This window comes from Astatotilapia calliptera, chromosome 16, assembly GCF_900246225.1.
Source record: "Astatotilapia calliptera chromosome 16, fAstCal1.2, whole genome shotgun sequence".
Lineage (NCBI taxonomy): Eukaryota > Metazoa > Chordata > Actinopteri > Cichliformes > Cichlidae > Astatotilapia > Astatotilapia calliptera.
The window spans coordinates 4750842-4765596 of record NC_039317.1 but is presented as its reverse complement, the minus strand read 5'-3'; the positions used below and the strand labels follow the sequence as shown (position 1 = coordinate 4765596).

The 14755-nt window shown below is 41.3% G+C and overlaps 1 protein-coding gene across 6 annotated transcripts in view; it reads right to left on the bottom strand.

Moving 5' to 3' along the window:
* The window catches only part of lrch1 (leucine-rich repeats and calponin homology (CH) domain containing 1), a 96872-nt gene extending 86188 nt beyond the window's left edge, over positions 1–10684 (bottom strand). For 2 of the 6 annotated variants that reach the window (XM_026145609.1, XM_026145607.1), the window contains exon 1: positions 10096–10681. In XM_026145609.1, the coding sequence (XP_026001394.1) occupies positions 10096–10312 (217 nt within the window). In that variant the 5' untranslated portion in view covers positions 10313–10681. Of the gene's footprint in view, positions 1–10095 lie in introns of all 6 variants that reach the window. The other 4 variants (XM_026145606.1, XM_026145605.1, XM_026145608.1 and 1 more) reach the window with 4 other exon arrangements.
* Between the last annotated feature and the right edge of the window lie 4071 nt (positions 10685–14755).

Genomic DNA, 14755 nt, shown 5'->3' with positions numbered 1-14755 from the left:
GAACTTTTTAACTCCATATAAAAATTTGCACAGTACACCTGACAAACGCAGGGAGGTTGTTGCTGTCAGTTTACACACATATTGTAAAGCTCTTTGTGTGCGTGCCTGTGTGTTCGTGTCTGTCCACTAAAAAAAACTGCCAAACACTGCAGAAATGTGTATTGTCTAGAGCTGGGTATGTGGTGGGAAGCACATGCTCACACACATAAAACCCACAGCAGACAGGCAGAGCATTAATACCAAAAAGCTCATCAGTGTGTCCACTGTAGGACAGTAACACAACCACACAGCAGCACAGAGACAGCTACAGTGTTTTTCTGCATCTATGTAGTAATATGAGGAGAAGATGATTAATTGATGAAGAAATTAACTGAATAATTCATAGCCCCATCATACATTGTACACCTCTGATTCAAGCCTTCCAGATATAAACATGTTTGTATATTAGTGATACATTTATTACAAAACGAGCGCTCCATAGCGGAGGACCATTTAGACACCGGTGTTGAAGGAATACCTCCAGGTCCCTTTTTCAGTGAGGTACAGGGCTTATGAGTAAGTCAACATTTTTTACACTTAACCGTGGAGCTGGATCCTGATGACCCTCTGCTGATTGTTTCCTCCATGCCATGTTAGCTCTCGGGCTAGATATCAGTGCACGGCTGCTGACAAGTAGAGCAGCCAACAAAGAACATGAAACTGAATTGAACTGATCACCTTATACATTAGCCCATCACTAGAGGACTAATTATCGTTATTGTCACTAGAAGGTACAGGACGTACAACTCGGTGAATCTAAGTGTTAATATTTTAATTGATTGCCAAGGTCATTAAATTGTCACATGTTATGTGGCCGTGGCCATCTGCCACCAGATGATGCTGCAGCTCTGATACTGTTGTAGAAAACAGTCATAACTTTAAGCCTATTATTATTAGTTATTGAGAAGGCAAAATAATTAGATCGTGGATCTTTTGTGGGAATGCATGCTGGAGATTATGTCATGCTAACTGAGTTAGAATAGCAGAGTGGATGTGTTAAAAAGGAGGGTGATGTTTGAAATCATTGTTCTTCCTGTTAACCATGGTTATCTGCAAGGAAACACATGCAGCTATCATCGCGGTGCATAAATAGGGCTTCACAGGCAAGGATGTTGTTGCTACTAAGATTGCACGTAAATCTACCATTATCGGATCATCAAGAACTTCAGGGGTAAAGATTCAGTTGTTGTGAAGAAGGCTTCAGGGTGCCCAAGAAAGTCAAGAAGCACCAGGACTGGCTCCTAAAGATGATTCAGCTGCGGGATCTGAGTGCCACCAGTGCAGAGCTTGCTCAGGACTGGCAGCAGGCAGGTGTGAGTGCATCTGCATGCACAGTGAGGCCGAGACTTCTGGAAGATGGCCTGGTGTCAAGAAGAGCAGCAAAGAAGCCACTTCTCTTCAACAAACAAACAAAAAGAAAAACATCAGGGACAGACTGATATTCTGTAAAAAAAGTACAGCGAGTGGACTGCTGAGGACAGGCGTAAAGTCGTTTTTTCTGATAAAGATGTTTGGAGCATCTGGAAAAAAGGATGTCTGGGGAAAAAAAGGTGAGCGCTACCATCAGCCCTGTCTCATGCCAACAGTAAAGCATCCTGGGACTATTCATGTGTGGGGCCGCTTTCCCACAATTTTGCCAAAGAACACAGCTATGAATAAAGAATGGTACCAAAACATCCTCCGACAGCAACTTCTTCCAACCATCCAAGAACAGTTTGGTAAGGAACAATGGTTCAGCACGATGGAGCACCGTGCCATAATGCCAAAGTGATAACTAAGTAGCTCAGGAAAAAAAACATTGAAATTTTGGGTCCATAGCCAGGAAACTCCCCAGACCTTAAGCCAATTGAGAACTTGTGGCCAATCCTCAAGAGGCAGATGGACAAACAACAACCCACTAATTCTGACAAACTCCAAACTTTGATTATGGAAGAATGGGTTGCCATCAGCCAAGATTTGGCCCAGAAGTTGATTGACAGCATCTCAGGGCCAACTGTTCTTGAAAAAGAAGGGCCAACACTGCAAATATTGACTCTTCACATAAACAGACTTTGTGAAAACTAATATTCATGCCATTCTCACAACTGTACAGTGGTGACCAGAAAGAATCAGTTTTATTACTGAAAAAAATCATCTCCCTACTCTCTTCCTCTTTCCTGGAATCATCTTTAAACAGAAATCCCCTTCAAGTTCTCAGATTTTTCCCAAACACTTTCACCCTGAGTGCTAGAACTTTTATATATAGCAATTATATCAGGAACGGTACAAAAGAGGATTTGTAAGCGCATAAAATGAAAGCAAAATCAGTTATGTGTTATTGCCGTGGATGATTGCGATTTAAAAAATAAATAAATAAAATCTGCGGTTAAAATTTTGTCATTCCTCAGAACTAAACATTATGTCATTCTGTTTATCTTTTAACTGTCTGGCAGTTAAGGGATGTTTAACACCCCAAACACACAAACAGACACACACACACACGGTTTGGTAGTTGCTGTTGATCCCACCACATTTGAAAGCAGACTGACTGGTTGGTTTGGTTTGAAAATCACCTTCCTTCACCTTTCAGTTCCTGGACACAAGTGATATAATCTACCCTAAAATAAATACCTGCAACCACACATATGCAGCCCCTCCCTGAGCGTGTCATATTAATAAATCTTATCTCACGTTCAATTAGATATACCACATTTTACCCTGTTAACAATCAACATCAGCCTCTGATCGTTCTCAGTGTTCTTTTTCTTTATCCTTTATAACTGTTTCAGTCCCTCTTCCTTGATCACAACCATGTGCAACATCTTCCACGAGGAAGCTTTTGAAAATGTGCCTTATACTTTTTCAGCACCATACAAAATTATAATGATGCTTTATGATGTGATGTTTCAAATCTCTTCTTCATCTGTGTGTTGTATGAATCAGGTGTGATTAAGTATTAAATAGAGGTTTGAGAACAGGCAGAAGCAGGCCCAAAACAGCAACTGCAGAAAGGAGTTAAACCCGCCATCTTTCTGTGTTTCTTCAGCCCGCCTTTCAGCGTGGTTCACCCGAGTGACTGTAAACACTCTAAAAGTAGCTCTTTTCCAACAAAAAGCCACCTCTTAGTTTGAGAGAAGCCATTAGTGGGAGGAGGCTGTAAGGAAAGCAGCTCCAGCTTGTGTTTCACTACAAGCCGAGACTTGCGCGGCTGCTGATATGAAACTAGGAGGAAGCACAGTGTGAGTCCTTGCACTTCTGTCGACTCTGACACACTGCTTCTGTGTGCACTTTAGCTGATTTATATAAATACGCGTGTGCATGTGTGCATTTAAAGACGAGTGCTTCCACAGCACGCTCGTCTGTCACAGTGACTCACTTTGTTCTGTCTCATCTCATTTCTTTTCATGGGAACTGATCACAGTTGCTGTGTGATCAGAGACGCCTCCATCTTCACTACAGAAAACTCAACAGGCCACTGTTTACTACTGTCACACCAGCATGTCGGTCATATCCACTCCAAAATGTCTACAGCAGGATTTTCAAGCTTCTTCGGTTCTTTTTCCCAGCGCCAGAGATACTTTGATTAGGGCTGGGCCATATTATACCGTTCACGGTAATACCGGTATAATGTTAGGCAACGATAGGAAAATGAAATATCGCGATAGAATGGGAGTAAAACGCGCATGCGCAGTGCCTTTGTTTTCATACGCACATGGCCGATTGTTGAGTGAAACAGATGAACCAGAATTGGTTTGTAAAAATGGTGCAACTTCCGTGATGTGGAACTGGTTTGGTGTTTGTCCGTCAGATACACGACAAAGCACATTTTTTTGCAGAACATGCAAGCGGCCGTTGTTATTGTCATATTTGTCGGACTAAGATGCTCTTAAATCTGGGAGTAATCTGGGTCCTAAACTCCGTATACTTCAGGTCAAACGAACACTGCAGCATCACTGAGAGTTAAAAACTATCTAAATTCTTTCATCTTTAATAAAACGATCAGCATTGCTGCTTTACCAGGTGTAACTATAAAGTTTAACTTCCAGGCATCCATGAAAACAAAAGTTATTACATTTAACGGAGTTAGAAGTTAGCAGGAAGCTAGCGGAAGTTAGCTCGCTAGTTTCGCTAGTTACCTAAGCATGATATTGCATGTTCTGACGGAGAGATTTCTGAAAAAATTCAAACGTACAGCTCTGCTATCACTTCCAACATAAATGAAGACAGGAAACTAAACAGCAGTGACGTTTGTAGGGTTACTGAAGTTGGGCTAGCTGGTATATAATGATGTGCTCCGTGATCGCTAGCGACACAGCTATGTTAGCATAACATAAACAGTGAAGCTGGAGGACGAACACTAACACTTTTCCACTTATAAAAGTTAACGTGAAGGTTCTTCATGGTTAGAGACAAATGCAGTCGCATGGCAGGATGCTGTAAACGGACCAAACTTCAGTCAGGAGAACAACTGAGATAATCCATCCACAATACGAGGTTAGTCATTAATATACTGCAACAACATGGGAATAGAGCAGCTGCCAGAGAATTCAACATTAATGAATCAATGGTACAGAAGTGGAGGAAGCAAGAAGAATGAGTTTAATAAAGTTTGATTTATCTGACTGCTTTGTTTCGCTTAATGTGCCTTATAATCCCGTGCACCTTATGGTCCGAAAAATACGTACTGCACACTGCAGTTTAATGTTGCAAAGCACCTCTTTTTAACTTCAGTGGATATTATACATGGTTATGCTCAGGATATGTCAGCCCATTTCTACTGGAAATGCCTTTTGGTTAAACTTTCAGCAAGGAATTTGCATTTGCACTGTTAAATTTTTATAAAGCTTTAATGTACATAAAAACCAGCTTCTTGTTTAAGTGAAAATAAATGGAAGGTTGTCTTTTTGCGCTAGTAATGTTGTGGAGTTGTATTTTGTCTCGCATCAATTATATCGTCAGTTATATCGTTATCGCAAATTTTCAAATATATATCGTGATAAATATTTTTGGCCATATCGCCCTGCTCTAACTTTGATACACCAATACGCTGACATGCAACCAAATGTTTATCATTTTTTATCCCTTTATCCCATGATCTTCGAGTATTGAGCCAGAATTTGCAGGAGGTACCAGTCAGTAAGGCCAATATTGGCTGATACAGATATTTTGAACCCACGTATCTTAATGCATGAAGCCCGTAAGGCTGATAATCCTCATGGCTGCACTGTTTTCTCTGGCTTTTTTGAACCCTTCCTTTATCCTAAAACAGGGGTGTCATACATATGGCCTGGGGGGGGGGGGGTCAGAATCAGCCTGCCAAATGCTCCAATCCGGCCCCAGTGGACAGCTCTGGAAAATGTGATGAAATGTGATGAAAGGCATATGTTTGGACTAAGTTTTACAGCTTTTATCTATTGTATAATGAGCATCAGGACCTTTTCTCTTATTTTACATGTTTTGTTTCTTACAATTTAAAGCCAGAGAGTTGTGACAGTTCTTTCATTTCCTGCAGCAGCATTTCCTTATTGTGCAGAAAAAAACTGATATGTCCTGATGAGACTGGCCTTCTTTTTCCTCATATAAAGATAACTCAAGGATTAAATATGTAGTTCAACTTTTTTACACGGAAAGAAAGACTGTTTCTCATTTGGCCTATTTGCCAAATATTTGCTGTGACAACTCAACAAACTATTAAATAAACACTTATGACCTAACTATGTACATGAAATCATTAATCTCATTAATCTGACACCTCCTTCTGTTTCCTGAAGTGGTTAAGATAATGCACCTTAAAAGCTATTTTCGGCTAATCCCTCATTCATAGAGCCATCGCAGCAGGTAACGCTGAATGTTTGTTTTGGCAGACTTTCACACCAGATGCCCTTCCTGACACAACCCCAATGGGATTTCTGTCTCCTCCAGGATGGATCTGTAAGCCACTACATCAGGATGATGCACCTTGAGACCGTCATGGTAAGAAAGCATTAAATAAACTGGCATCAAATTAAAGAGAAAAAATAAACAGAGTGTTAGGAGTGTTAGGAGTAAGAAGTTTTGCTACCACGTGCTGCCAGAACAGATTCAATGGCCCTTGACAGCAATTCTATAAATCTCTGGAACAACATTTTTGTACAACAACATCTTGTCACTTTAAAGGAAAATGCCTTCAGCGTCCTGACACATATTACACAAACATCTACAGCTTGCAAACTGTTAGGGCCCAGTTTTACCTGCTTTCTTTTTTTCTCTTGACTGACTCTTAGGGATAAGAGGCAGGACAAGCACCCTCTTAGATTTATAAGAAGGATTCTCTAAAGGTCATTTGGTATGTAAGTGACACAAAACATCCCAGATCACAAAGTCTTGTCCATGACCAGGAATCCCTAATATATACTGCAGGAACGCTGTTAAACTGTAGCACACAATCTTCACACTCTCATTTTACTGCCATCACTTCTATCGCTTGACTTCATACTGCTGCTGCGGTGTGCGTGTGTGTGCATGCATGCGTGGGTGGGTGGGTGTATGGTTCTGTAAACGTGAGCTCCGCAGCAGTTACGTAATCCACATTTCTTTTTTAGTGTACATAAACAAAGTTAGAGACCGAAGTGCAGCAAAGTAACGTCACTTGTCTTCACTGCAGCACAGCCAACCCATTTATTCACTTACTCTGAAGAGCAAAGACAGCCACAACTTAGTTTTTGTTGCCAACGGCATTAGCAGGCAACATTTAGAGCACGTGTCTAACCCAGTGTTTCTACTACTTTTAAAAGCTGAAAGATAAAATGCCTGCACAGTACAGCAAATCAGCTTAACCAGCATGCCCCCAAATCTAACCTTATGAATCCACATGATGTCAGAGCGAACACTGAAAACTTATGTGGATCAGGGCAGTAGGTCAGTGATGAAAACTTGACTGTTTGATAACCACAGAGACCTGCACCTTATATCCTATACTCCGTTTGACCTGGTATGTATCAATAAGAAAATGCCAATCATGAACCCCAGTATGGATAAAGGTAGTCCTGCTTCTGGCCATACTTATCAAGACTCACAATATAGGGCTTTGGAGCGTGATGTCACGGGAGCTGGGCCACGCCCCCTCCCACCATGACAGTAGGCCAAAGAAAGTACACGGAAGCGTCAGCTATGGTTCGTACGTGCTGCGTTGTCGGTTGCAACGTTAGATCACACGATAGGGAAGGCAAGAAGCTGGAAAATGGGCTCACTTTTAATCGTTTCCCCTCCTGGAGGCAAGGGGAGGGATTTCATGTATCCGATATTACTAAACGAAGATGTCAGGCTTGGATTGCAGCGGTCAGATGAGCGGATATCGAGTTCTCTGCCATCCCCAATTTTTTGTTGGTTTGCTCGCAGCATTTTCTTTCCGGTGAGTCCTAAATAAATTCATATCTCTCTTAATAGGCTTTTAGTGTATTTCGAATGCGCTGAGGTCATAGATAATTAGATAAAACATCGTAATGTGTGATGCTATAGAATCACGTCATGTTGACGGCGTTATTTGGCATTATTGCAGGCAAACCAGCATATGAAATATGAAACAGAAAAGAAAAGTATGTTTATTTTTTTTATTCAAGATCTGTTCACCTGTAATTAGCAAGTACATACACATGAAATGCAAACTATTTACATGGCAACGCACAGCTGGCAAGCTGGCTGTATCTTGGTCATATGGTCAACATACTCACAACGTGGAGGCTTAAAAACGGCCAAATCTTGTACCCAACTAGAACTAGATGTGTGTCTCCAGGAATTTATAATTCCAAAAAAGATTGGCCGTGTATGCGCTGACTCCACAGACAGGGTAAGCGAAGATATCGGGATAGGACAACGGCGGTAGGCTGTCTGGGTTTCCACTCCACTGCCTTATTTCATACGGGTCCACACGCTATTTTTTCCAAGTACCATCTCTTGGCGTCTGGGCGCAACGGTCACGATACAGCCCTTTGTCTTTTGCGTTGATTTTAAGCAAGGTTCTGGCAGTCCCGCTTCCAACACAGTGTGTTTGTTTTGATTTGTGGCCTTCTGACATGGCGCCGCAATCCCACAATGCACTGCGGCGTGACGTCAACTCCAAAGCCCTATACACCAAGATCATAGACTGTATTTAGAAGACGGATGCAGCCACCAGCAGCCATCAGCCATTGGTTTAGGACCTTACACTGAAAGCTCAATGTTAGCATTTTGGCTGTTATTTATTTATTTTTAAGTCCTAAGTGATCACATATGAAAAAGAGAGTGGAGCGCTACTTCATAAGCTAACTGCTTCTATAGCCTGTACACATATATTGCAAAGATACAGAACACTGCTAGTTAGTTCTACATAACATATTAAACCCACACTATAATTTTATTCACAAAGACTGAGGCACAAACTTCTGAAAAGCCTGTTTCACTTAGCAAGTCATATTATTGTCCTTTAATGCAGCCACAGAGCCAAATTTAAGCCTTACCAGCACACAGACAGGAAGCTATTACATATATGTACATATGTTGTACAGAAGTTCATTAAAATTGCCCTCGACTCCTTTATTCTCTGACCAGAGTAAACACTTTCCTGATGAGTTTATGGGCTTGGTTGTTGATTTTGGATCATACTGAATAAAGTTCAAGTTTAAATCCAAATTATTATCATTTTTAGAGTCATAAATCAGGATTATTTAGGGCATAGGTGTCAAACTGTGGCCCGTGGGCCACATTTGGCCTGCAGTGTAATTACATTTGGCCCGCGAAGCCATACCAAATTATTATTAGAGCTGACCTACTGGTATTATACAGCTAATATATATATCGTTTAGTATTAAGCCTTGCTTGTTCCATATTCAGTTTTTCAGCAAAACTTGTTTGAGTCCATAAGAAAAGATTCATTCTTATATCTGGAGGAAGATTTTTTTTTCAATAAATATTTTTTTTTTCAATAAATATTAATGTTAGCCCGCAACATTGTTCCAGTTTTGAATTTTGGCCCACTGTGTATTTGAGTTTGACACCCCTTGATTTAGGGTATGCTAATTAGCTAGTTATTTATGAATCACAAGACATCACCCTAGGTGTATGCATAGTTCTTTCACAGTCAGCTCCACCCCTTTGTCCTTGTCTAGTATCAAAACATGACAACAATAACAAAAAACTCAGCTCAGGACTTCATAATCAGTCTTCAGTAAGCAACTGAGGGTTGCATGGTGGCTACATCCATCTTTTACCTACAGTCTATGACATGGATAGGTAACTGGTCTGTTAGAGCGCAAACACATTTAAACTCATGACTCCTATATCAAGCCTTCTTTGTAACAAAGAACCCTCATATAAAACAACATCTGCTTTTCTTAAAGACCCTTTCCTTCAGCTTTTACAGCGCAAAAATACATTTTTTTATTGTTTACCTTTATGTTAGAAAACTTCACACACATAACCTTTTGTGTTCTGGTAATTAACGTGATAGGGGATTGGGTTGGAAAGAAAATAGCTATGTTGTGCCTAAAACAGCACAGACTGAGTGTGTCGGGGTTCAGCCAACTCTCCATGCCTGTTTACATCTTGTAATGGATTAAAAGGAAGTAGTGGGGATTTCCACTGAACAGTCGGATCAGTGATAAATGCTCCAGTGCCCACTTTCACTATAGCCCTCCATAAACACAGGGCTTCAGTCATTTGGAAACTTGAAACTTTTCCTATGACTGTTCTCTCAATAATGAACAAATCTCAGGTCACAATGAGGCCAGTCAGGAGGCTAAACACAACTCAGTGGAGGGGTTAAAGTCAACTGTGCATCCGGTTCAGGTGAAGCCAAAGTTCCAACTTGCAAACACCACCAGGGCTGAGGGCTCGGCACACCACCCGTGCAGCTTCGTGAGCAAACGCTCAGTTAGTCCTCGTGGATAACGGAAATGCCAATGTTGTAAATAACGTCCAGCGGTTACTTAAAGGAGTCTCCACGCCGCCGTGACGCGTTTATAGCGGGGAGCAGTTACCGCCCAGCACCGGTGTGCCCCCCCTTCTTAAAAGCTAACCGGGATGGGCTGTTGGGGGAGTGCAATACACCAAAGAACAACCTACCTGCTTCCACCGTGTCCGACAGGTCGTGGTTGGCTGCTGTCCGGGGAAACTCCTTCAGTTTTCGGCAGCTGAGGTTGAGGACGCCGCTGGCCGCCGCCTCCTCCAGCGCCCGCTCTAAGCCCCGGTTGGGAGGCAGGTTGGCGCTGCCGATGTGAGCCTGGACTAACGGAGAAGAACCCAGAGGGGGGCGAGCCGACTCCGGTCCCAACGTCGCCATAATTTTCCGCCTCTCCGCTGCGCGTGTCCGTGTATCGGTTATGTCCGAGAGAGCGCGCGGGGTTGGCTACGTTCAGGTAAACAGCGGGACACTGACTTCACAGACGTCCGTGGCCGTGCCGCGCGTTCTGAGTTCGTGATTGTCGCCGCCGCGTCTGCCTGGAGGTCTGCGCGTGTCGTCAAGCGTCTCAGTTGGACGGTGCGACATCCGGGGAACAAATTTCAAAATTGTACACCGACCAGGCCAATGTTACGGTGGAATGAAAAAATAAATACGAAGCCGTTTCGGGTATAATTTAGATATTCATTTTTTAAATTTCAAATTAAATATTTCAGACACAAATGTAAAGGTCTTACCATTGAAATGTGGTTATAAATCCAGATACGAGGGGGAATTAATATACCATGATTGCAAATGTATAGGTAAAGCACTGTTAATGCAATTGTGTAAGTGGTTATGTGGCCTCAACTCTGTTCTTATAGATTATAAGAACAGATTATATAAAGATGACTGACGATATTCTACTGCGCTACGATTTTTATTTTGAAAACAGTGTTTCCGGTCTCACGCCGCATTTCTTCTTTCTTTTTTTTTCACTCAGTGCGGCTGCGCACTAGCCTTTTGCGGCCCGTGAAAGGCAGTGAAAATGAAAGTGGGGCTGAAATTTAATGAACAGTGACCTCTGCTGGACAAAAGCGACAAACAACACATTTCGCGCACTGAAGCTTTCTCATAGAGTTTAATCTCTGTTATATCTGTTATAGTTAGTTATCTCAGAAATTTTCATTTTGCTTTAAAACACAAGGTTTAAAGACTAAAGGGCTGGGTGTCCTATTTTGCAGTTAGGCCTGTGCTTAAGTTATGGTGGTTTCCTTTTGACTAAAGTGGCTGCTGAGACCAAGATATCCAGGTCACACCAGTTACCTTTAGCAAGGATATAAGAATAAGTAACTACTAACAATGCAGTGAAAAGTGTATAGAAGATTGTAACTACAGTTCTCTTGTAATGTAAGTTCTCTCTGTGTAAGTTTTAGATTTAACAATTGGTACAAACCTTCACAATTTTTTCTTCATTTTTAATGTCATATTTACACTATCTGCAACACCACTGCTGCAGTTTATGAGCAGTAATGTCACCAGTTCCAAATGAACAATAAATGAACCATAAATATACATTTGATCAAATTTTATTGTTTGAGATTAAAGCACCGGAAAGCAGCTCTATGAGAGGAGAGAAACTGATTCGTGCTGCAGGCCAAAAACCCTTATTTACAACCATCCTGTGTACATGAAGCGTGTGTGTGTGTGTGTGTGTGTGTGTGTGTGTGTGTGTGTGTGTGTGTGTGTGCATGAGTGATAATGAGAGAGTCCCACCGGGAATCAGAAGGAAGTGCTGAGTCAGCTCATTACATAACGAGCTTGCATCAGCAGATGATGCACAGTGCTGGCCCCTGATTACACTGAGCACCATCACTTGTTCATACTTACATACTTGTGAGGACCTTTGCTAACCTAACACACAACACATCTTACAGATTAACTCAAACTCAATAATTATTGCAAATTTTTAGCCAGTTTGCTTTTTGCATGCACAGTTTAACCATATGGAAAAGATATACAGTGGGGCAAAAAAGTATTTAGTCAGCCACCGATTGTGCAAGTTCCCCCACTTAAAATGATGACAGAGGTCAGTAATTTGCACCAGAGGTACACTTCAACTGTGAGAGACAGAATGTGAAAAAAAAAAATCCATGAATCCACATGGTAGGATTTGTAAAGAATTTATTCGTAAATCAGGGTGGAAAATAAGTATTTGGTCAATAACAAAAATACAACTCAATACTTTGTAACATAACCTTTGTTGGCAATAACAGAGGGTCAAACGTTTACTATAGGTCTTTACCAGGTTTGCACACACAGTAGCTGGTATTTGGCCCATTCCTCCATGCAGATCTTCTCGAGAGCAGTGATGTTTTGGGGCTGTCGCCGAGCAACACGGACTTTCAACTCCCGCCACAGATTTTCTATGGGGTTGAGGTCTGGAGACTGGCTAGGCCACTCCAGGACTTTCAAATGCTTCTTACGGAGCCACTCCTTTGTTGCCCGGGCGGTGTGTTTTGGATCATTGTCATGTTGGAAGACCCAGCCTCGTTTCATCTTCAAAGTTCTCACTGATGGAAGGAGGTTTTGGCTCAAAATCTCACGATACATGGCCCCATTCATTCTGTCCTTAACACGGATCAGTCGTCCTGTCCCCTTGGCAGAAAAACAGCCCCATAGCATGATGTTTCCACCCCCATGCTTCACAGTAGGTATGGTGTTCTTGGGATGCAACTCAGTATTCTTCTTCCTCCAAACACGACGAGTTGAGTTTATACCAAAAAGTTCTACTTTGGTTTCATCTGACCACATGACATTCTCCCAATCCTCTGCTATATCATCCATGTGCTCTCTGGCAAACTTCAGACGGGCCTGGACATGCACTGGCTTCAGCAGCGGAACACGTCTGGCACTGCGGGATTTGATTCCCTGCCGTTGTAGTGTGTTACTGATGGTGACCTTTGTTACTTTGGTCCCAGCTCTCTGCAGGTCATTCACCAGGTTCCCCCGTGTGGTTCTGGGATCTTTGCTCACCGTTCTCATGATCATTTTGACCCCACGGGATGAGATCTTGCGTGGAGCCCCAGATCGAGGGAGATTATCAGTGGTCTTGTATGTCTTCCATTTTCTGATGATTGCTCCCACAGTTGATTTTTTCACACCAAGCTGCTTGCCTGTTGTAGATTCACTCTTCCCAGTCTGGTGCAGGTCTACAATACTTTTCCTGGTGTCCTTCGAAAGCTCTTTGGTCTTGGCCATGGCGACGTTTGGAGTCTGACTGTTTGAGGCTGTGGACAGGTGTCTTTTATACAGATGATGAGTTCAAACAGGTGCCATTCATACAGGTAACGAGTGGGGGACAGAAAAGCTTCTTACAGAAGACGTTACAGGTCTGTGAGAGCCAGAGATTTTCCTTGTTTGAGGTGACCAAATACTTATTTTCCACCCTGATTTACGAATAAATTCTTTACAAATCCTACCATGTGGATTCATGGATATTTTTTTTTCACATTCTGTCTCTCACAGTTGAAGTGTACCTCTGGTGCAAATTACTGACCTCTGTCATCATTTTAAGTGGGGGAACTTGCACAATCGGTGGCTGACTAAATACTTTTTTGCCCCACTGTATATAAATCTTATAAAGTTTGTATCTGTCTTGTGTGAAACTTGTGTGAAAAGCATACAGGACTGAAAACAGATATAAGAGCCCTTGAAAAATTATATAAATGAAACTTGGATGTTTTGGATACTTACTAAAACAATATATGAAAGTAATGAGAAAGTGGCCACTTTCATGAGTAAATCATATAAGCCTTCTATGATTCACTGTATGAAGTAGGCCACATCTTATGCAAGTCTTTTATAAGTTTTTACTATTTATTTTCCACATGGGTATAATTACATATGTCCTTTTTTATCTTCATAAAAGTCAAAGCAGAGAAGAGGGGAGTAACACGAAGCAGTGGAAGGAAGAAGTTTAAGAAGCGACTCAAATATTTCTCACAAAAAACGTTTTTACCAGTTAGAGCTTTCTTTTCTTTCTGATATCACAATTTTCTGACATAAAGTGATGTCATGTCAATGAGGTACCAGGATGTAAAAATGTGTGTTTCAGGAAATGTGTAGCTCGTGTTTCCTTTTTAAGCACTTTTTTTTTTTACCCCCAAAATAGTGACTATGTTACAAAAAAGTTGAGCTCACTGTAAGTCAATTATGTGGTCTTCATAACAATGAAAGAGATCTGATTAAGCCACAAAATAACAGAGGAATAGACGACACTGACTCCAGACCAAGTCCCTACTTTCTATGGCATTTTGAATGGCATTATCAAAACATATGTTGTTGTTGTTGTTGTTGACTACAAAGTCTGGTATTCATGTTCACCAGCTTAAAAAATGAGGAAGTACACCAAATATGCAATAGTATACACTTAAAGTGAAATTCAAATCATCTCTGGATGTTCATGCTTGAAAGAATGAAGTGCTGCGGTTTAAGATTTCGGTGTTTCTTTCCCAAAAAGACTCAGTCATCTATCTTTATCTTTTATTAAAGCAAACAAATGAGTTGTAATGTTTATTTCATAATCACTAATAAAAACAGCCATATTTACTTACAACATTTACTGAATCATTACATTTAGACTTGTAGTTTAAAATCAGACTTATAAGAGTTTTCTCAGATGACTCGTCTTGCTTTGTCTACTGGATCAAGTTACCCCTTAAAGAGAAGACATGGCAAAGTTGAAATATATTTTATTCATCCCAGATTTGTAAGGTCTCTTTGTTACAGCAGTTAAAAATTAACTGAAAAAGTCCTGAGCATCACGAAAACATTTAAATCACT